Below are 18,450 nucleotides of genomic sequence, written 5' to 3'. Positions count from 1 at the left end.
GCTTCTTCCTGGAAGCTCTGCTCCCCACCATGGTTCCCTGTGACTGACAAGACAGGGAGATGGAAATCTCAAAGCCTCTGCTCTAGTGTAGTTGGAAAAGGGGAGTGAGAGAAGATTGACCTGCCCCTTCCCAAAGACCTAGCATCTGAGACTGAGTCTGGTGTCCAACCCCCTCCAGTATCCAGAACTGCTGTCCAACCCTCAGAAAGTGTACTGGATCACATATGGACAAACCCTGCTCATCCACGGGGATGGCCAGATGTTCCGACACATTCTCAACTTCCTGAGACTTGGCAAACTGTTTTTACCATCTGAATTTAAGTAAGTGAGGCAAGGACACAGTAAGATGAAATCACGAAGGCTGACCCCTCCCTTAGCAACAAAGGAGACCTTCAGGGAGGAGGTTATTTTATTTCCATTGTGGGAACTGTTGGCAGCGGCAGCTTCAGGAGCTCATGCCCCCTCCCACACTCCCACCCTAGCTGCCCAGCTGGATATCTCCTTGTTTGCAGGGAATGGCCCCTCTTCTGCCAGGAGGTGGAGGAATACCACATTCCATCCCTCTCAGAAGCCCTTGCACAATGTGAAGCATACAAGTAAGGAAACTTTATTACGACTCTATGTTTAGAATTTGGTCCTTTCAATTCCTCTTGAAATCCTGTCCTAAGTCCCACTCCTAGAGGATCCTGTTCTCCTTGGGGTTGAGGGAGTGAAGCAGGTCCAGGATTGGCCAGTGACCTAGGCAAAACCCTTTAAGAGCCTTCTTCCCTACTGTTTAGCATTAACTCCCAGCCAAAGGGCAGATCTGACCAACTGGCCAATGGCCTGATGGAAGTCTCTACTCACTAACCAACCCCTCTTGGTTTCTGCAGGTCATGGACTCAGGAGAAAGAATCTGAAAATGAAGAAGCTTTTCCCATCAGGAGGCTGCACATGGTGACAGAAGGGCCAGGGTCACTGGTGGAGTTCAGTAGAGACACTAAAGAAGTAAGCCCCAGCCTTCTCTGGTTGGTGTTGTCCTCAAAAACCACTACCACCAGGCTCAGGGTGGATGGGGGTAGGCTCAGCTACTGAGGGGTGCAGCAAAATGAAAGAGCAGGGCCTACATGGGTTCCTAGGACAGGACCTGGCTTCTGAACTGTGAAGGAGGCACAGGAACTTACTGGCCACTTGTGGCCTGTGATGCTGATTGTATCTCCTGTTGGAATGACAGGCCACTGGGCTGGCACCACCCCCACTCAGCCTGAGCAAAGCTCAAATAGGTGACCCCTGTCAGGGATGGGATTGTTCGGGGAGAGCAAGTGAAGTCTTGGAGGCCCAGCTTATTAGATCTTGGGCAAGGCGTTGATGTCCATGCCCAACCTATCCAGAGTTACTGTGCCCTTCCCTCCCCAGACCACAGCCTACATGCCTGTGGACTTCGAAGACTGCAGTGACAGGACTCCATGGAACAAGGCTAAGGGAAACCTGGCCGGGTCCAACCAGATGGAGGAGGCTGAGCAGTACACTCGGCCCATCCAGGTGTCCCTATGCCAAAATGCCAAGAGGGCTGGCAACCCTAGCACATACTCACACTGCCCTGGCTTGTGTACCAATCCTGGACACTGGGGGAGCCACCCTGAGAGCCCCCCAAAGAAGAAATGCACCACAATCAACTTCACACAGAAATCTGAAACCAAAGACCCTCCTGCCACTCCCATGCAAAAACTCATCTCCCTGGTGAGAGAATGGGACATGGTCAATTGCAAACAGTGGGAATTCCAGCCACTGACAGCCTCCCGGAGCAGCCCCTTGGAGGAGGTCACCCTGCAGCTCCCCTTGGGAAGCAAGGCTGCTTCCCAGCCCAGCACCTCAGCTGCCTGGAAAGCCCATTCCACAGCCTCAGAGAAGGATCCAGGACCACAGGCAGGGGCTGGGGCTGGAGCGAAAGACAAGGGGCCAAAGCCAACCTTCAAGCCATACTTCCCCCAAAAAAGAGCCGGCACCCTGAAGGACTGGAGCAAGCAGAGGACCAAGGAGAGAGGTGAGTCCTGTCCCCCTTTGATCTAAGTCTTATTCACAACAGAGAAGTCAAACTCCTTGGCCAAGATGGCAAAGCAAGTTAGTGACAAAGGAGGACTAGACCCCCCCGCTCACCAATGCCATCTTTGTGCCAGGCAGCAGACCCAGAAATGACTGGCACATTGGCATGGCTGGAGGGGCCAGGAGAACACATATGGCAAAGGGATGAGTGCTGTGGGAAGGAGGCGCCTATGAAGCAGGAGCACAAAAGAGGCTGAGGGCTGGGGAGTCAGCAGGGGAAGGAAGGAGAAGTCCAGGATGTTTGGAAGCGCAGGGCAGGGGTCTAGCTGGAGGCCAGGCTTCACGTGCAGACGTGATAAAAGATGAGGCTGAAGACAGAAGTCATCAGGACAGGCCTTGCGGGCCAGCTTCAGGACGTGGTACTCCGTTCTGACCAGGATGGGAGTGAGCAGCGTCTGAAGGATTTTAGACAAGAGCACAGGGTCAGGTGTGCCCATCAGAAAGTCTGCTCCAGGAGCAGAGGAAATGCAGCAGGAGCTAGGTATTCGAAGTCACTTGGAGTTCTTTCTAGGCTAGGGGAAGCAGGCTAGGCAGGTAGTGGAGGGAAAGAGGGATGGGCCAAGGAGGAGCCAGGTTTCTAGCCTGTGGGACTGCAAGGGGGTGGATAGGCCCTTACTGAGGTGTGGGTAAGAGAAAGAGCAGAACTTGGGGAAGGGCACATACTGAGTGCGAAATGCCGAGGGACATCCAGGTGGAGAAGCCCAGGAGACAGCAGGGGCTACAGGGACTGAGCTGGAGAGAGCGCGTGTGTAGCCAGCTAAGGGGAGGTGGCCAGGGAACTGTGCTGAGAATCGCTGTGCCAGGCTGCTGCCTCTGCTCCCTCAAAGCCCTGCCTGCAGTATTGTCACCTTCTCTATTAGTGGCTCCAGCCCTGCTTGAAGGGGCCTTCTTGGACTCTTGCCTGTGAGCCCTAAGCTTGGGATGACAAATGTCCACTCTTTGGACATGCATCAAAGGCTGGCCCCAAAAGTTCTCAACTTAAAATTTTATAAAGATTTCCAGCCCTCAGCTGGGTTACTGTCGGCCCCATTTGATACGTCTTAGTTCAACAGAGGAATCTGGAGTTTCTTGGAGTTCCAAAATATTCAGGATTTGGCTTGCAGTGATGCCAGGGCAATGAAGAGAGGAGTGGCCAGGACAGGCCCCTGCCAGCCCAGGGTGTCACTTCTGAGAAACTAGAGGTAGCAGCTGTTGCAAGGCTGGGGTGACTTGATTGTACTGGCCTGTCACCAGAGGTCCCCTCCCTGCTTGGGCTCTGAGGTAGCTTAAGGAGAGCCCCTGCTTATGCAGATTTGATGGTAATTGAAGAAAAGAATTTTAAAAGCCTGTGCGTGTGGCTCATGCCTGTAATCCCAGCACTTTGGGAGGCTGAGGTGGGTGGATCATCTAAGGTCAGGAGTTCGAGACCAGCCTGGTGAAACCCCATCTCTACCAAAAATACAAAAAGCCGGGCGTGGTGGCAGGCGCCTGTAATCCCAGCTACTCAGGAGGCTGAGGCAGGAGAATTGCTTGAACCCAGGAGGCAGAGGTTGCAGTGAGCCAAGATTGTGCCATTGCACTCAGCCTGGGCAACAAGAGCAAAAATCTAAAAAAAAAAAAATTTTTTTTTAAAAAGGAGAGCCCCCTCCCTATGTTGTTTTCACAGAAAGCCCTGCCCCTGAGCAGCCTCTGCCCGAGGCCAGTGAGGTGGACAGCCTAGGGGTTATCCTCAAAGTGACTCACCCCCCCGTGGTGGGCAGCGATGGTTTCTGCATGTTCTTTGAGGACAGCATCATCTACACCACGCAGATGGACAACCTCAGGCACACACCACCCACAGCCAGTCCCCAGCCCCAAGGTGAGGCTCTGGAGCCAGGCCGAGCCCTGCACCTCCTTGTGAGGATGCCTGAGCCCCCTCCCAGGGTACTTCAGGCAGAGACAGTGGCCCCTGGGGGCCCTACCCCTCTCCCCCTCCTCACACTGTCTCTAAGGCCCTAGCTGTTGACAGATGTGGCCACATCCACTTTCCCTCCTCCACAGAAGTGACTTTCGTGAGTTTCTCTCTGTCCTGGGAAGAGATGTTTTATGCGCAGAAATGTCACTGCTTCCTGGCTGACATCATCCTAGATTCCATCAGGCGAAAGGACCCCAAAGCCATCACAGCCAAGGTGGTCTCCCTGGCCAATCGGCTGTGGGTATGTGTGACAGGCCCCAGGCCCTGGGGCACCCTGTACCTTCTCCACCTCTTCCCGTGCCCCACAATAAGTGGTGCAAGGCAAGAGGAAGTAAGCCACGATGGGGTTAAGGAGAAGAAGGCCAGGGCCAGAAGGGTGGTGGGACAGAGAGGCAAGCAGAGCAGTTGCACCTGGACTGCGCCTTGGCCAAGAGGCAGATTTGCAGTGACAGTGCCTGCCCCCTACCCCTGTGGCTCTGCGGGCCCAGAGAAGTCCCTGCTCTGCATCTCACTCTGAGGGGCTAGGAGCTGCCCTAGCCCTGCCTGACTGTGGGCTCTCCTGGCAGACCCTGCACATCAGCCCCAAGCAGTTTGTGGTAGATTTGCTGGCCATCACCGGCTTCAAGGATGACCGGCACACCCAGGAGCGCCTGTACAGCTGGGTGGAGGTGAGGGCCACTTGCAACCCGACCTCTGTGGATGCCTCAGATGGACGTGTGTCTTGCTGCGCCACAGCTGGGCCAGCACTGCCCAGAAGGCTAGACAGGCAGCTTAGGCCACTGCTCCCAGGGAGGGAGAAACTGGATGAAATTAACCAGTCCAGAGTAGTCCAAAAGCAGTATTCAGGCCACTGGTTTTTACAGCTTTCCTCCAATGATACCAACTGTGCCTTCATCACTAACAACCCTGGCTACACTTAGGGACACATATCATATGAGCCCAAGCTTTGACTCATATGGGAGTGAGGCCTTTTCAACCAGTGGTACCAGCTTCACCTATCTGGCCATGATGTCACCATTTGTGTACATTCCTTTCATTTTTAAACTACTTTTAAGCATTCTTAGGCTGGGCACGGTGGCTCACGCCTGTAATCCCAGCACTTTGGGAGGCCGAGGCGGGTAGATCATAAGATCAGGAGATTGAGACCCTCCTGGCTAACACAGTGAAACCTCGTCTCTACTGAAAATACAAAAAAATTAGCTGGGCATGGTGGCAGGCGCCTGTAGTCCCAGCTACTCAGGAGGCTGAGGCAGGAGAATGGTGTGAACCCGGGAGGCGGAGCTTGCAGTGAGCTGAGATCGTGCCACTGCACTCCAGCCTAGGCGACAGAGCGAGACTCCGTCTCAAAAAAAAAAAAAAAAAAAAAGCATTCTTTACAAAGAAAAAGAAAATGTTCAGTGAGGACAAAGGAATGATCAAGGGTTTTTTTTTTTTTTTTCTTTTCTGATTCCTTAATTTAATTTTAACATTAAGGTGGAAACGATTTAGGCAGTTTCTCATTGATCTGACACTTCTATAATCAAGAGCATTATTATAACACCTTTCACCATAAGCCCTCCAGTACCCAGTTACCATTAGGCATCTGGCTCATATGTGGTTTTTAAAGGTGAAGTCAGCATGTATGGCTAAAAAGCAGAAAACCAGTAGCAGGAAACATGTTTTTGACCCTCCAGTCTTTCTGCTTAGTTCCCTGATAGCCATTTCTAGCCCCACCCTGTGAGATGTCCTTGGGCAGAGCTGGGCCCTAGAGCATCAAAAGTCCCCAATGGCCGGGCTTGCCCTGTCCCAGCCCCAATAGGAGAACCCCACCCACATGGAGCTAGAGTAGACAACTGGCCAGGAAATCAGGGATAAGACTGGCCTTTCCTTCCAGCTTACACTGCCCTTCGCCAGGAAATATGGCCGCTGCATGGACCTGCTCATCCAGAGGGGCCTGTCTAGGTCTGTCTCGTACTCCATCCTGGGAAAGCACCTACAAGAGGACTAGGGTGCCCAGAGATGCAGCCCCTCGTGCCCCACCCGCCAAGGCTCATTTTAATTGGAGATAGCCCCAGAATGCATGTGCCCATCAGAGGGTACATATCAGTCTATTTTTTATTATAAACAAATAAAAGATTAAATCACACATCAAAGACCTAGACTCCTTCTCTGAGACACCAAAGGCCTAACAACCCATGAGATAATTTTAGACAACTCTATTGAAAGTTATTCAAAAGGCATCAAGTCAAAATAACGAAACTGCCCCAGTAAAAAAGGGGCTGGGCCTGGGGGCCAGGAAAGGCAAGCATGAGGGCCCAGTAGAGGTGGACCTGTCCCTATGGTAACTGAGCTCGGCTTTAAGGCCAGGGATTGGGAATCAGCTGCTAGGAGCCCACCTGTGTTCTTCCTGAGGGGTGGGGGCACCCTAGTCACTGCCCAGAGGCACATGGTCCCCCACCAGCCTATAGCATGAACACACTCAATGTCTGCTCTAGCCTATTCTTAACCCACAACTGGGATGGGAGCTGGGGACAGGAGAAGGGGTCATGGGGCCAGGAACCTATTCAGGCTCTACAACCAGACTCCCCTAGAGAGGCCCCGTGCCAGTTAGTCCAATGGCCACACACATCAGAAAGGGTAGTCAACAGCACTGCACACGTAGGTTGGAGGTAGCCCAGGTGTCAGCCACACCCTGGTCACAGCAGATCCAGAGAGGCAATGTTCCTTGGAGCTGCAGGCTGCTGGATCTACTGCTCGTCCAGTCCCAGGCTCAGACCTGCAGGGCCAGGCCAGGCATGAATGCTTGCTTCCCTGACTCTGGGCCCAGGGGGTGTCTGGGGAATGGCTCTGGCCCACCCACTCCAAGCTCTACCCAAAGTAAAGGTGTAGCCTGGGCTGGGGAGGGGCTGGTCACAGTCACAGGCCCAGCGTGGGCTGGGGAGGGGCTGGTGGGTATAGGGCAAATGACACTCACACAGGGTAAGTCCTCGAGGCCCCTACCCAGGGCCTGCCCTGACACACAGCTGCTGTCAGAGCCACTGGAGCCACTGGCTGATGGGCATTGGGACGAGACCTCTGAGTCTTCTGCAGCTAGGGAGGGAGACTGGGTGAGCTGTCAGCACGGGAGGCCCCAGACCCCAAGCCATGCCCTCCTGCCTCTGGCTAGGCCCAGACATACTCAAAGAGGGCCGGCTGCCCAGCTCTGCCTCAGCCTCCAGTGCTGCTTCCTCTGGGAAGCTGGGATACAGGGGACAGCGGAGACCCAGAAGAGCTGGGTCTCTGTACAGGTGCAGGTTGAGGGACCCCAGAACAGAGCAAGAGGCAGGGTCTCCAGGAAGGGAGTTCGAGGCCCCCAGGTAGAGGCTGACATGGTCAAAAGGGGCCACGGCAATGGACGCCCGAGAGCGAACTTCTGCATAAGAGAGAGGGTCAGGTTGGGACAGGCCAGAGCCTAGCCTGTCCCCAGATCCCAAGGAGAGTGCGGGCCAGCACTGATGGAGGGCCACAGTGCTTCCCGCATAGCTTTCCTACTCCTACCCCCACACCCTATAGCCTGCCTGCTACCTCGGCACTTCAGGACATAGTTGACGGTGCGGTCGTGGATGGCTTCCTCGCTGGGAGCAATGTCTCGGAAGGCCTTGTTCCCCACACCCATGGACACCATCTCAGCCATGCGCACCTCTGGGTGGAGAGTGGACATAAGTGGGATGCTTCTGGACATAAGCCTGTCCTTGGGCCTCTACTACCCCCCAAATAAGTCTTTCCTGTACACCTCCATCCAGCACATTAACTGTCCTGTGAGCTGAGCCTTTCTAGTGCCAGATGTTCTCCTCCCAACAATCCTGTGGGGCAGGTGCCATATTCCCCTTTTAAAGATGAGGCCCCTGGCTGGGCGCAGTGGCTCATGCCTGTAATCCCAACACTTTGGGAGGCCGAGGTGGGAGGATTGTTTGAGCCCAGGAGTTCAAGACCAGTCTGGGCAATATAATGAGACCTCTATGAAAAAACTTTAAAAATTAGGCATGGTGGCACATGCCTGTAGTCTCAGCTACTTGGGAGGCTTAGGTGGGAAGAATGCTTGAGCTCAGGAGGCAGAGGCTACAATGAGCAAAGATCATGCCACTGCATGCCATCCTGGGCAACAGAGCGAGACCCTGTCTCCAAAAATAAAAAGAGAGAGAGAGCCGTGATGCCCCTGATATTCAGAGAAGTTCATGTTGTGTCCAAAGTCAGAGGCAGTGACAGCAAGGCTGCCTGGCTTTGAATTCCTTTCTCCTGCACTGGTGGCTGTCACTGGGCCTTCTCCCCACTTCCCGAGCTTTTCCAGGTCCCTGGGCTCCTGTAGGTCAATGTAAGCTCTCCAGTGAGGGGAGTGTGGGGTGAAGGAGGGGCATGGACCCACCCTTGTTGTGGATGGCCTGCCTCCAAAGCAGGCGGGAGATGTCAGCCGTCCAGGCCTGCTTGATGGCCAGGCTGGAGGCCTGCAGCACAAAGGTGTCCCTGGCCTTGCGGCGGCGGAACCAGATCTCAAAGCGCAGGTTGCTGTCCCCACAGCACTCAGTGAGACCAAGGTCTGCCATCTGTGACCAGCAGGGAGAGAGGGGCTTGGTAAGGCATGGGGTGGGAAAACAAGTGGTGGGGCCTGGGGTGGGCAGGCCTACCTTGAAGGAGCGCTTGTAGGCAAATGTGTCAACTCCTGTGGGCCCATGGCGAGGCTTGCTGAAGAGCAGCAGCTCCTCAAAAAGGAAGATGCGACGCACAGACTTGTGGCGCCCAGTGCGCACCACAAACTCATCCTGTCGCACCAGCTGCCCCTGTTCCTTGAGGTTAACCTGCAGAGTTGGGGGCCAGTGGGTGGCCGGCCTCTTCTGCCTTCTTCTTCCACACCTACCGCCCTTGCCCTGGGATGACTCACATCACAGCCCTGGATGGCGTCCATAGCCAGCAGGTCGTTTCCGTGCCGCAGCTGGAAGTGCACAAGGCTCTGGGCCTCCTGCAGCGCACTGAGCTCTTGCGTGGGGCCCCCGCAGGCCCGTGCCAGCTCCTGCAGCAGCAGTGCATACTTGCCCATGCGCTGGATGGGCTTTAGCAGGTAGGAGGCCAGGTCCAGGTGGTCCCCCAGCGCTTGCTGCTTGTTCTGTGGGCGGATGGGAGGCCACTCAGTGGTTTGGGGGCACTCCCCGCATCCCCTACTCCTCCTAGTCTCAGGTTCACCTACCTTGAAGAAGGTGTGCCCATAGCTTGACATCAGGGCATCAGAGCGAGGCTTATTCTTGCTGTAGAGCGCGTACATCCCAAACTGCACCCTCTACAAGGACATGTGGCTCAGCCCCAGTGCAAAGGGGCCAGCTCCCCAAGGCTGGCACAGGCTAGACCACCCTCAGCTTGAGAGGACCAAAATGCCAGTAGATGGCTCCTGGGGAGGCCTCCCCCTACAGACCCAGTCTACCCTGCTTTGAACAAGGGGTGATTTGGCAAGAACAGTACTGGGCAAGGGGGTGTGCCCACAGGCCCCCAAGGAAGAAGCCACTTACCCTCAGACTGAGCCCCTGCCTTCAGCTCTGCTCCTCCCACGGCTCTAAGAGCTCACCTCACCTGGGACTGTCCTGCTCGCTACACTCAGCCACCTCTTTGGCAGGCCCCCTTTCCTCCACATGACCTTGCACTTGCTCTTTCCTCTGGGTGGGACACTCACTCCAGCCCCTCCCCTATTCATACTCAGCTTAAACATCAGCCTCTCAAAGGCTTCCTCTTGTACCAGGTGTCCTGGCACCGCACTCAGGCCCTCTAAAGTGGAGCCCCTGCCCAGCCAGTAATTCACAAGCATCTATCCTGCTTATTTTCCTCCTAGCCCCAACTATAATCTACAAGTATCGTTCTTGCTTCTATGTCTCCTCTACTGGACTAAGAGCACCCTCAGGTGCAGGAGCTTGCCAGTCTTGCTCATAGCTGTACCCAGCACAGGGACTGGCACCAAGCATGTGCCCACCAGCAACTTCGGGAGTGTGGCAGAACGAGCTGATACCACATGGCCTGTCGGGCTTACATGGCGCAGGAAGGCATAGGCCACTCGTGGTGGGTGCCGGGTGCAAGCCTCCAGCTCACGCAGGAAGAAGTGGCAGTGGAAGTCCCGCAGCTTCTCCAGGTTGCCAAAGAGGTGGGCACGCTGGCCGCGGAGGCCCTGGGGCACATCAGGGCGATCCAGCTCGGGGAAATAGTTCTCCATAGTGTACTCTAGAGCCCGGACATACTCCCGCTCTGTGGCCACCATCTCTGCCAGCACCAGCTGTAGCCTACCAGGTATGGGGAGTCAGGACCCAAGATATCTCTCCTCTACTGCCCTCCCCGCCCTGCCTACTACCCATACCTGTTGGGGCTCCTGGGGTCAGAGATGCCTGGTGGAGGCACAGTAGGGGATGCCTGGGGCAGGGTACCTCCTCCAGCCTCTGGTCTGCGGCAGGCAGCAATAGTGGCCGCATGGTGGCAGTGGCGGGCAGGTTCACTGAGACTCTGCCCCAGATTCCGATCGAAGCTGTAGGCCTTCCTCAGGGGAGGGTGGGCAGGTGCAGCGGGGACCTGGCTGACACACAGGCTAGCTGTGCTGCCCACCAGTGGTAGCTTCAGTGAAGCCTCGAGCTTTTGGTCCAGGGCCAGCCGGGTGTCCTGGCACCACGCCCAGGCCCAGCGGCACTCCTGGCGGATGGCCTCTGAGCCCAGCCCTGTGGCCAGAGCCCACATCTTTCGGAAGTGGGCAGGAGGCAAGTCAGGGTTCCTGGTCCAGTGCAGCTGCAGCTGCTGCAACACAACCCCCGGGCGTTCCTGCTCCAGTTCTGCCAACACTCGCTGCCCCTCCTCAGCCCACGTCAAGGCCTGCAACACCAGGGCCGGACAAGCATTAGAGGGAGATCCTACCAAGCCTGCTGGGCACTCTGCTCCTCTACCCACTCCCCATCCCCACAGGATGCTGTCCAGGACACAGCCCCAGTGACTGGGTTTTAGGGTCAAACTGAAGACCAGGGAAGAGAACAGGCAGCATGACCAAGAAGAGCTCAGGCTCTGCTGAAGCTGGGGCTGCCACCCCTCCGGCCTCATGGATCGCTTGGAGCTGGGGAGACTCTCACCCACCTCCCTGAAGAGCTGAAACAGCCTCTCAGCATCCGCCAGCCGCTGGCACCGCTGGGCCAAAGCCTTAGAGAATTCAGTCAGCTGGGCTCGCAGGGCAAGAAAGCGTGCCCCAGGTGGGCCCAGTTCAGCCGCCTCCCAGCCAGTCAGTGGCCGCAGAAACTTCTCCCCTTGCCTGACCTGCTCCTGCAGAGACAGAGACTAGGCTCAGCCAGCCAAGGCCTGGTGGTCCAGCCCCCAGACCCAGATACTTCCTGCTGACATATCGACATGTCCCCATCAAGTCTGTCCTGTGGTGGAACATCTACCCCTATCTCCCACTCCCCACCCACATCCACTCCCCTTCTCCACAGCCAAAGTTCCTAGAGGAATCGTCTATCCTCACCGTCCTGTGTCGCCCTCTGCACCAGCCCTCTCCAGCTCCACTCTGCCCTGTCCCCAGCGCTTCTCAGGCCTCACTGACTCCAACTCTCAGCGTCATTCAGCCCACTCTCTGCTGGGCTCCCCTGGCTCCTCCCCATGCTCCTGATTCTCCTCACTCTTCTCCGGTTGCTCGTCCTGCTCTCCTTCCCTCAACTAGGCCATTAAACACTGGGGATCCTGAGGACAGTGCACTCGCTCCCCCAGGCACTCTTGTGTGACCAACTTCAAACGTCATCCAAACACCTGGACCCACCAAGTGATCCTCTCCAGCCAGACCTCTCCTCCGAGCTCCAGGCCCAAGACCCAAGGGCCCTCCTCTCATCCCTCACAGCCATCTCAAGAGCATGCCCAAGACTGGACTCTTGAATGCCCTTCCCCTATGATGACCTCGTCTCCTAGTCTCTCAGGGAACAGCACCCATTCATTCTTGCAACATCCCTGTCCCTTACTCTCCCACATGGGTCCACAGCAAATCCCATCAACTTCTCCAACCCGTCTCCCCTGCCACTATCCTGGCGAGAGAAGGCACTATTTCCCACCTAGACTACTGCAATTGACTCTTCACTGCACTCCCCATGCCCATCCTCCAAGTCACTGTCTACTCGGAAATGAAGGCAATCTTCCTATAATATAGATCTGATTATGTGGCCTTCCTGATTAAACTTCACAGTGACTGCTACAGGGCCCAGTGATGTAGCCACTGACCAGGCTTGTCCCACCGCAACTCCCCCCACTCTTTCTTCCTCTCTGCTCTGCATTTCAACCTCACTGGCCTTACGATTCCTCAGGCACGCCGTCCTCCATCCTGCCACAGGACCTTTGCACACGCTGTCTTCCAAGACTGGAATGTGACCCCATCCTCAAACCTCTTCTCCTTGGTTGACCTCAACTTATCTTTCAACTCTCAGCTCAAAAATCACCCAAAAAAAGCTTGCCTGACACTCCTGCTGGGTAAAGTCTTGGTTATACCCTCAGGCAGAATCACCTGCACTGATTCTCTCCAGAGATCTTGCCTAGGTTTACAGGCACATATATGACTGTGATTAATTACAACTGATATCCTCTGTGGGACTATAAGGTCTAAGAGAGCAAAGGATTGAAATGCTTTCACACAGTTCTGCATTCCTAGTTCCGGGCATTGCATCTCAATACCCGTGGCATGAACAAGTGACCACACATACCTGGGCAACCTGGTACAGCTCCCGAAAAGAGCCTTGGGCCTGGAGCAGCATGTCCAGCGACAGCTCCCCAGGCTCCTCCAGTGCTGGCCAGCCCACCTGCTGCAGCCACACTTCAATCTGGAGGGGCACAAGCAGGGAAAAGTGAAGAGAGCTGCTATGGATTGGGGGCTCATGACTGAGATCGGGACAGGGCCCACTCTGGGCAAGTAGTTCCGACCTGGTGCAGTCCGCCTTCCCGGGCCCCCAGTGTTTGGACCAACTCTAGGGCCTGTATTCGCTGGTTGCTCTGCAGGGTCAGTTGGTGCAGCAATCCATCCACCCGGTCATATAGCTTGTCAGCCTTGTCCATTGCCGTCCTGGTGTAGGGTACACCATCTCAGACCCCATGCCTTGCACCACTCCACCCTGTCCTGGTCCCCACAGTCCTGCCAGGTTCTGAGCTAGCCAGACGAGTCCTGGCATAGAATATGGTGGGCTGGGGCAAGATCTGGGGGCCGGGCTTGCACTCACCTGTAGTCTGGGCTCAGGGTCACCTCTGGGACCTCTTGCTTCAGCCATGTCAGCTCCCGGCCCCCCTGGCATTGTAGCCATGCCAGCCGTGGTGAGTCTAGCACCTGCTGCATTAGGACCTCTGTCTGCTGTAGCAGCCGACCAACCTCCTGTGATTGGGGGCAATAAGCAGTGGAGGTGGCCGTGGGAGAGAAGGAGGGAGACAGGGAGCATTCATGGAGGGACTGGGAGGGGACACTCACCCCAGGCTCCATGGGCTGGGGCACAGCCTTCACACTTTCGATGGCCCCCTGGAGCAGGGCACAAGCTGCCTGGCAGTTCTCTAGTAGAGCTTCCAGCCGCTGTAAGCAGGGGCAGGCAAGACCGGAGCAGCATGCAGTGTTGGTCCCAGCCTCCTGGGTTCCAGGCCACTGCGGCCAGCTTTGTCCGGTTCAAGCCAGCCCCAGAGAGGCTCCTCCACGATCCCAAGTTGCCTATATAACTGCCCCCATGCCTCGCCCAGTGTACTGACCCTCCGGAAATCCAGCCAGGCCTGGTGGCAGTAAGGCAGGCCTCCTCCTAGTGAAGTGGGCAGCCCAGCCATTGGGATGTGGGTCAGCAGGCTCTGAGAGGGCAACTGCTCCAGCTACAGGAGAAGAAGGTGTTATGACCCAGGCCTAGGGGGAGGCACCCCACCTCTACCCCTAACCAACTGGGCTTAGTACCTGCAGCCCGGAAGGCACTTCCTTCAGCAGCGTGCTTCCCACTAGCAGCACCTGGTACACGGCCCCTGGGGCTGCTTCCTGCAAGGAACCTGAGCTCAGCCCTATCCCCAACTCTACAGAAAAGGGCATGGTGGCTCACGCCTGTAATTGCAGCACTCTGGGAGGCAAGGCGGGAGGATCACCTGAGTTCAGGAGTTCAAGATCAGCCTGGCCAACATGGTGAAACTCCCTCTCTACTAAAAATACAAAAATTAGCTGGGCATGGTGGCAGGTGCCTGTAATCCCAGCTAATTGGGAGGCTGAGGCAGGAGGATCACTTGAATCAGGGAGATAGAGGTTGCAGTGAGCCAAGATTGCGCCACTGCACTCCAGCCTGGGTAACAGAGCAAGACTCCGTCTCAAAAAAGAAAAAAAGTAAGAAAAGGAATGAGGGGAGCTATAATCCTGTACTCACTTGTAGTTGGCTGAGCCCAGAGAAGAGGGAAGAACTTGGGGAACAAATTCGGGCATCAACTAGCACTGTCAGTCCCAGTGCCTGTACTTCGGGCCTAAAGGGGTGAGCTTCAGTTCAGTACCTGATTCCCAGTCCTCACAGCTGGCTCAGGCTCAGTCTCCCAACCCCCTCCCTCAAACCTGGGGATGCTTCGCAGGTACAGCAGGAGGCGGATGAGTTCCTGGCTGCTGCACTCAGACTGAAGCCAGGCTGGGCTGTGGGCACACAGAAGCAGCACTGCCCGGCCTTGGACATCCCGAGTCCCTGTGGGGAGGAAGCAGTGAACTCCTGCCGCATTGGGCCACTCCACCTCCACCGCCTCTAGGCCCTCCTGGCTACCTGGCAAGGTGGCCATACCACTGGCCAGCAGCTCCCAACAGAGGTCTTGGGCCAGGAGACAGTCAGCAGGCTTAGGGAGGCCGGATCCACTGGGGGCTTGGGAAGGGAAATGACTTGGGTCTGCCTTGGGCCACCTATCCAGAGACCCCTCCTTGGACCCGGGCTTCAGCCTGAGGAGGGTCAGAGACCTCCAAAGTCTTGACACTCATCTCTCCAGCCATCCCCATTCCCTTCCCAGACTTCCCTAGCCCAGCCTTCCTTACCTGCCTCCAGCAGCTTTGATGATGTCTCTGATAAAGGGTCTCCAAGGCCCACAGGGTCGCTGTCCAATGCCCCAGGGCTCAAGCCAGATGGCATCACCCTGCTTGGACCTGGGTCCCCTACCAACCCTACCCCTGGGGTGTCACTCTCACCCTGTGCCAAGCTGAGGTGGGAGGACATGGGGCATAGGAGGCTCTCCACTCCAGAGGGGCCTGGCCCTTCTGACAGGACTGAGGAGCTTTCTACTGTGCCCCTCTGGGCATCCCCCGACTCATCTGCAGCTGGGGGTAACTGGAGTTTCCTGGACAAGGGGCTGCCCTGTAGCTCCTCATCCTGGGTGGCCCTGGCTGGTGGTCTTGGAGGACCCGGGTCCTTAACGTGCATCTGGGAAGCAGGTTCCTCCTCTTCCCAGGCATCCCTGAAACTGCACACAGCAAATCTCCAGTCGGTGGCATGGCCCTGAGAGTCTGGGGACTCATCCCCATTCTCCAGGGGCCTTTCCATCACACCCTCCTAAAGGTGGGCCTGCTCGGGGCCAGTGGGAAAGGGCTGGGCCTCAGTGTGAACCGCGCTGAAGACAGTCGAGTGGGACTCAGTGGGCAATGCAGGCGAAGGGCATGGGCCGCAGGAGGTGCCAGTCTTAGTGCCAGGGCACAGGAACTGCAATTCAGGCCTGGGAAGGGGGAATAACGTTAAGGGTGTCCCTCTGTCCAGGTCCCCCGTCGGACGCCCGTGGGCCTCTGCTCCGTGCGCGCCCACCCTCAGCGTCCTCACGGCCATGCTCTGCAGGCCCATGCCCGTGGGGGCGGCCCCGCCATGGCGCCACGCTGCCTCGCGTTCGCTCTCCTGCCGGCCCCGCCAGGCCCTGGCCTCGTTGTGGGGCCTGCCGCGCGCCCCCCGTCGCCCGCTGCGACACTCACGACCCCGGGCCGAGCCGCGGGGAACCGTGAAGCCGGAGAGCCTTCGAACAGACAGCAGCCTCGACGGCCAGTACAGCGCGGCCGCGCGGCGTCACGGGACACCGACTCCTGGCCGCTGGGGAGGGAGGGCAGGGCCGCCGGGGCGCCGCGCAGCGCCGCGCCGCCCCCTGGGGGCCGGAGGACGGAGCCACAGCCCGAGCCCGTCTCGACGGGGCACAGCCCTGCCGGCGGGGAAAACAAGGTGCTGCCCCTGCAGCAACCCCCGCCCGCCGCCGTCCTCTCCGTGGGCCCGGACAGCCCGCCAGCCCCGCCCCGCCGCACCCACGGGCCCCGCAGACCGCGCGCCCCACCCGCGGCGTCGCAGTGCGTGGGTCGGGGCAGCGACCAACGGCCGGCAGCTCCACCGTGCCCACTCCCCGGGCCTGGCGAGGACGCCGGAAGCGCTCTCCCGCCAGGAAGGCCGCGTGGGTGCGCGAAGGTGAGTGCGCGGGTGGCACCGCGGGACGGGGCGGGGCGGGGGCTCCCAGGGGCTTCCGCGACTGAATGAGCCGACGGGAGGGGAAGGCCTTCTGTGTAGGGAAGCGGGGTGCTGCCTCGCCGCGGGCACCCAGAGACAGGTCGCATGATCCCACGCGCGATGGGGCTGCCATCGGGGTGGGAGTAAGACCAATGGGTGGAGCTGACCCAGGCCTGCCAGAGTCCACCAGATCCTCCACCCCTTTGCCATCCCTGGCACCCCTTTACCCCCTTCTCCACAAAGTCCAGTGCAGGAGGCTAGTGCTGAGGTGGGGTCCTGGAGCCAGAGCCCCCAGCCCAGGCCTGGCTTCTCCACTTACCTGATGGGGGCGCTCCAGGAACTCTGTCTGCTCTTTGAGCCTCACCCTCCTCACCTGTAAAAATGGAAAGTCATTTTTCTCCTGGGGTTGCCGTGAGGACTGGGGAAGACTCCCTGTGTTATACGTTCACCCGCTGCCAGCACTCGGGCTGTGTTGGTGCCCTGCCCCCCAATTTCACCCGCAGTCAGGGAATCCTGAACTGATGAAAGCCACTTGGGTAGCTGTGCGATTTGAGGTCCCTTTGGGGCATGTGGGCCTGGCCTGACACTCCCCAGAATTTCTGGGAAGATTGTGGGAAGGTCAGCTCTGTGACCAGGAGAAGACCCTGAGCCCCACAGTGTGCCCAGGCCCATGGTCCCTGAGGAGAGGGGGCACCGGGTGCAACGGCTTCCCTGGCTCTAAGGCAGGCGCCTCTTTCATGAACCTGGGGATTACAACAGGCACAGTGGGACCAACAGCTGTCTCCCCACCCAGCCCAGCCCAGCCCAGCCCTCAGAGTCCAGACTTTCAGGCAGCTACCGAGGAGCCTTCTTCATGAGCAGGTCTGGCTGCCAGAGGGGAGCCTTGGAATTGTCCTGCTCCATCCCTAACTCCCAGCCAGACCTCTCTTCCCACCCTCCTGGCTTCAGGAAGCATCATCCAACCTTGGCTTCCTCCCCAGTTCTGTCCCAGGGCCACCCCCACTGAGTCACTGCCTTCTGCTCCCTCCCTCCCCTTCTGCTGCCCACCAGCACCCACCAGCCAAGCCCCCCAGGAGCCCTAAGAGCCGGGGGGGACCTGCTGGCGGGCACACATACCCCTGTGAATGCCAGAGGCAAAGAAGAGCCTCAAGCCACAGGCTATAGCTGACCCTGGCACCCTGGGCACAGCAGGCAGATTCAGGGGAGGTACAGCCATACTGAGATAGAGGCAGGGCTAGGCCCTGGTTTCTCCACTCCACAGAGAATGTGCGTTGTAAGCTTCATGGAAACAGAGACTGTATGTTATCCACTTCCGTACTTCCAGCATCCAGCACAGGGCCTGGCACAGAATAAATGCTTTGGGGCGCCTGACACTGATCACACTACCCCTGCGCTCCTGAGGCTCCACATCTATGTATCCCATGGAAACCAGAGTCACAAATGGAGACACATTCAGAGACTCAGCCTGAAAGGAGACAGAAGAGGCAGAGAGCTACATGTTGCATGGCCCCAGGATGGCAAAGGTACAGATAGAAATGAGGACACACTGAGGCCTAGTGGGGAATATTGGGGAGCTGGGCCTGGAGCCAGCCAGGGGTGGCTGACCACAGCAGGCTTTGTGGGCTGAGCTTGCAGGACTGAACAGTGACTCATGGGGCCCATCTCTGTGGCTCTCCTGGCAGCAGAATCAACTCACAGCAGCCTTTTCCACTGAGATCATAAAATGGGAATGGGCCTCCCTCCCCTGACCCTTCCCCAACTCTCCCTCAGCCTCCCATTTCTTGCCAACATGACTCAATCAAAAATAAAATGGGCCGGGCACAGTGGCTTATGCCACAAAATTCCAGCACTTTGGGAGGCCAAGTCAGGCGTGCGTCACCACGCTCAGCTAATTTTGTATTTTTAGTAGAGATGGGGTTTCTCCATGTTGGTCAGGCTGGTCTCGAACTCCCGACCTCAGGTGATCCACCCACCTCGGCCTCCCAA

At 57.4% G+C, this 18,450-nt stretch overlaps 2 protein-coding genes and 1 long non-coding RNA gene across 12 annotated transcripts in view; 2 read left to right on the top strand and 1 right to left on the bottom strand.

Annotated features, from left to right (window-relative positions):
• The window catches only part of KCTD19 (potassium channel tetramerization domain containing 19), a 37,656-nt gene extending 31,509 nt beyond the window's left edge, over window positions 1-6,147 (top strand). For 2 of the 7 annotated variants that reach the window (XM_032157636.2, XM_058441101.1), the window contains exons 9-16: window positions 179-321; window positions 513-596; window positions 873-987; window positions 1,396-2,023; window positions 3,728-3,919; window positions 4,102-4,256; window positions 4,582-4,683; window positions 5,889-6,147. In XM_032157636.2, the coding sequence (XP_032013527.1) occupies window positions 179-321; window positions 513-596; window positions 873-987; window positions 1,396-2,023; window positions 3,728-3,919; window positions 4,102-4,256; window positions 4,582-4,683; window positions 5,889-6,002 (1,533 nt within the window). In that variant the 3' untranslated portion in view covers window positions 6,003-6,147. Of the gene's footprint in view, window positions 1-178; window positions 322-512; window positions 597-872; window positions 988-1,395; window positions 2,024-2,156; window positions 2,477-3,727; window positions 3,920-4,101; window positions 4,257-4,581; window positions 4,684-5,888 lie in introns of those variants that run through there. The other 5 variants (XM_058441102.1, XM_058441103.1, XM_058441106.1 and 2 more) reach the window with 5 other exon arrangements.
• Window positions 6,092-16,427, bottom strand: PLEKHG4 (pleckstrin homology and RhoGEF domain containing G4). Of its 3 annotated transcripts, none has more exons than XM_032156050.2 (22): window positions 16,298-16,427; window positions 15,030-15,700; window positions 14,767-14,862; window positions 14,568-14,691; window positions 14,389-14,482; window positions 13,935-14,012; window positions 13,742-13,855; window positions 13,473-13,571; window positions 13,231-13,379; window positions 12,938-13,076; window positions 12,721-12,837; window positions 11,120-11,302; window positions 10,362-10,864; window positions 10,041-10,287; window positions 9,213-9,302; window positions 8,910-9,131; window positions 8,656-8,826; window positions 8,397-8,574; window positions 7,559-7,675; window positions 7,173-7,406; window positions 6,969-7,084; window positions 6,092-6,770 (listed from the first exon to the last, which is right to left on the bottom strand). In XM_032156050.2, exons 2-22 carry the CDS (start codon window positions 15,529-15,531, stop codon window positions 6,765-6,767), a joined length of 3,579 nt encoding a protein of 1,192 aa, XP_032011941.2. In that variant the 5' UTR covers window positions 15,532-15,700; window positions 16,298-16,427; the 3' UTR covers window positions 6,092-6,764. The 3 variants fall into 3 exon arrangements, with proteins under 3 accessions (XP_032011941.2, XP_058297083.1, XP_058297082.1); XM_058441100.1 differs by lacking the exon at window positions 16,298-16,427 and having other exon boundaries at window positions 15,030-15,451; window positions 15,537-16,081; XM_058441099.1 differs by lacking the exon at window positions 16,298-16,427 and adding an exon at window positions 15,787-16,039.
• The window catches only part of LOC131383847 (uncharacterized), a 30,216-nt gene continuing 27,834 nt past the window's right edge, over window positions 16,069-18,450 (top strand). Inside the window, exons 1-2 of one of the 2 annotated variants that reach the window (XR_009214222.1) lie at window positions 16,069-16,425; window positions 17,789-17,987. This is a non-coding gene — a long non-coding RNA (uncharacterized LOC131383847). Of the gene's footprint in view, window positions 16,426-17,658; window positions 17,988-18,450 lie in introns of those variants that run through there. The other variant, XR_009214223.1, reaches the window with a different exon arrangement.

The sequence above is a fragment of the Hylobates moloch genome, unplaced genomic scaffold, assembly GCF_009828535.3.
Source record: "Hylobates moloch isolate HMO894 unplaced genomic scaffold, HMol_V3 SCAFFOLD_6, whole genome shotgun sequence".
NCBI lineage: Eukaryota > Metazoa > Chordata > Mammalia > Primates > Hylobatidae > Hylobates > Hylobates moloch.
This window is presented reverse-complemented; position numbering and strand designations above follow the sequence as displayed.

Coding starts and splice junctions, on each gene's coding strand:
- PLEKHG4 (XM_032156050.2), bottom strand. CDS start 15,531: ATGGAAAGGCCCCTGGAGAATGGGGATGAGTCCCCAGACTCTCAGGGC. Junction 10,865..11,119: donor TGTTTCAGCTCTTCAGGGAG/GTGGGTGAGAGT, acceptor CTGGTGTTGCAG/GCCTTGACGTGGGCTGAGGA. Junction 7,407..7,558: donor CTATGTCCTGAAGTGCCGAG/GTAGCAGGCAGG, acceptor TCTCTTATGCAG/AAGTTCGCTCTCGGGCGTCC.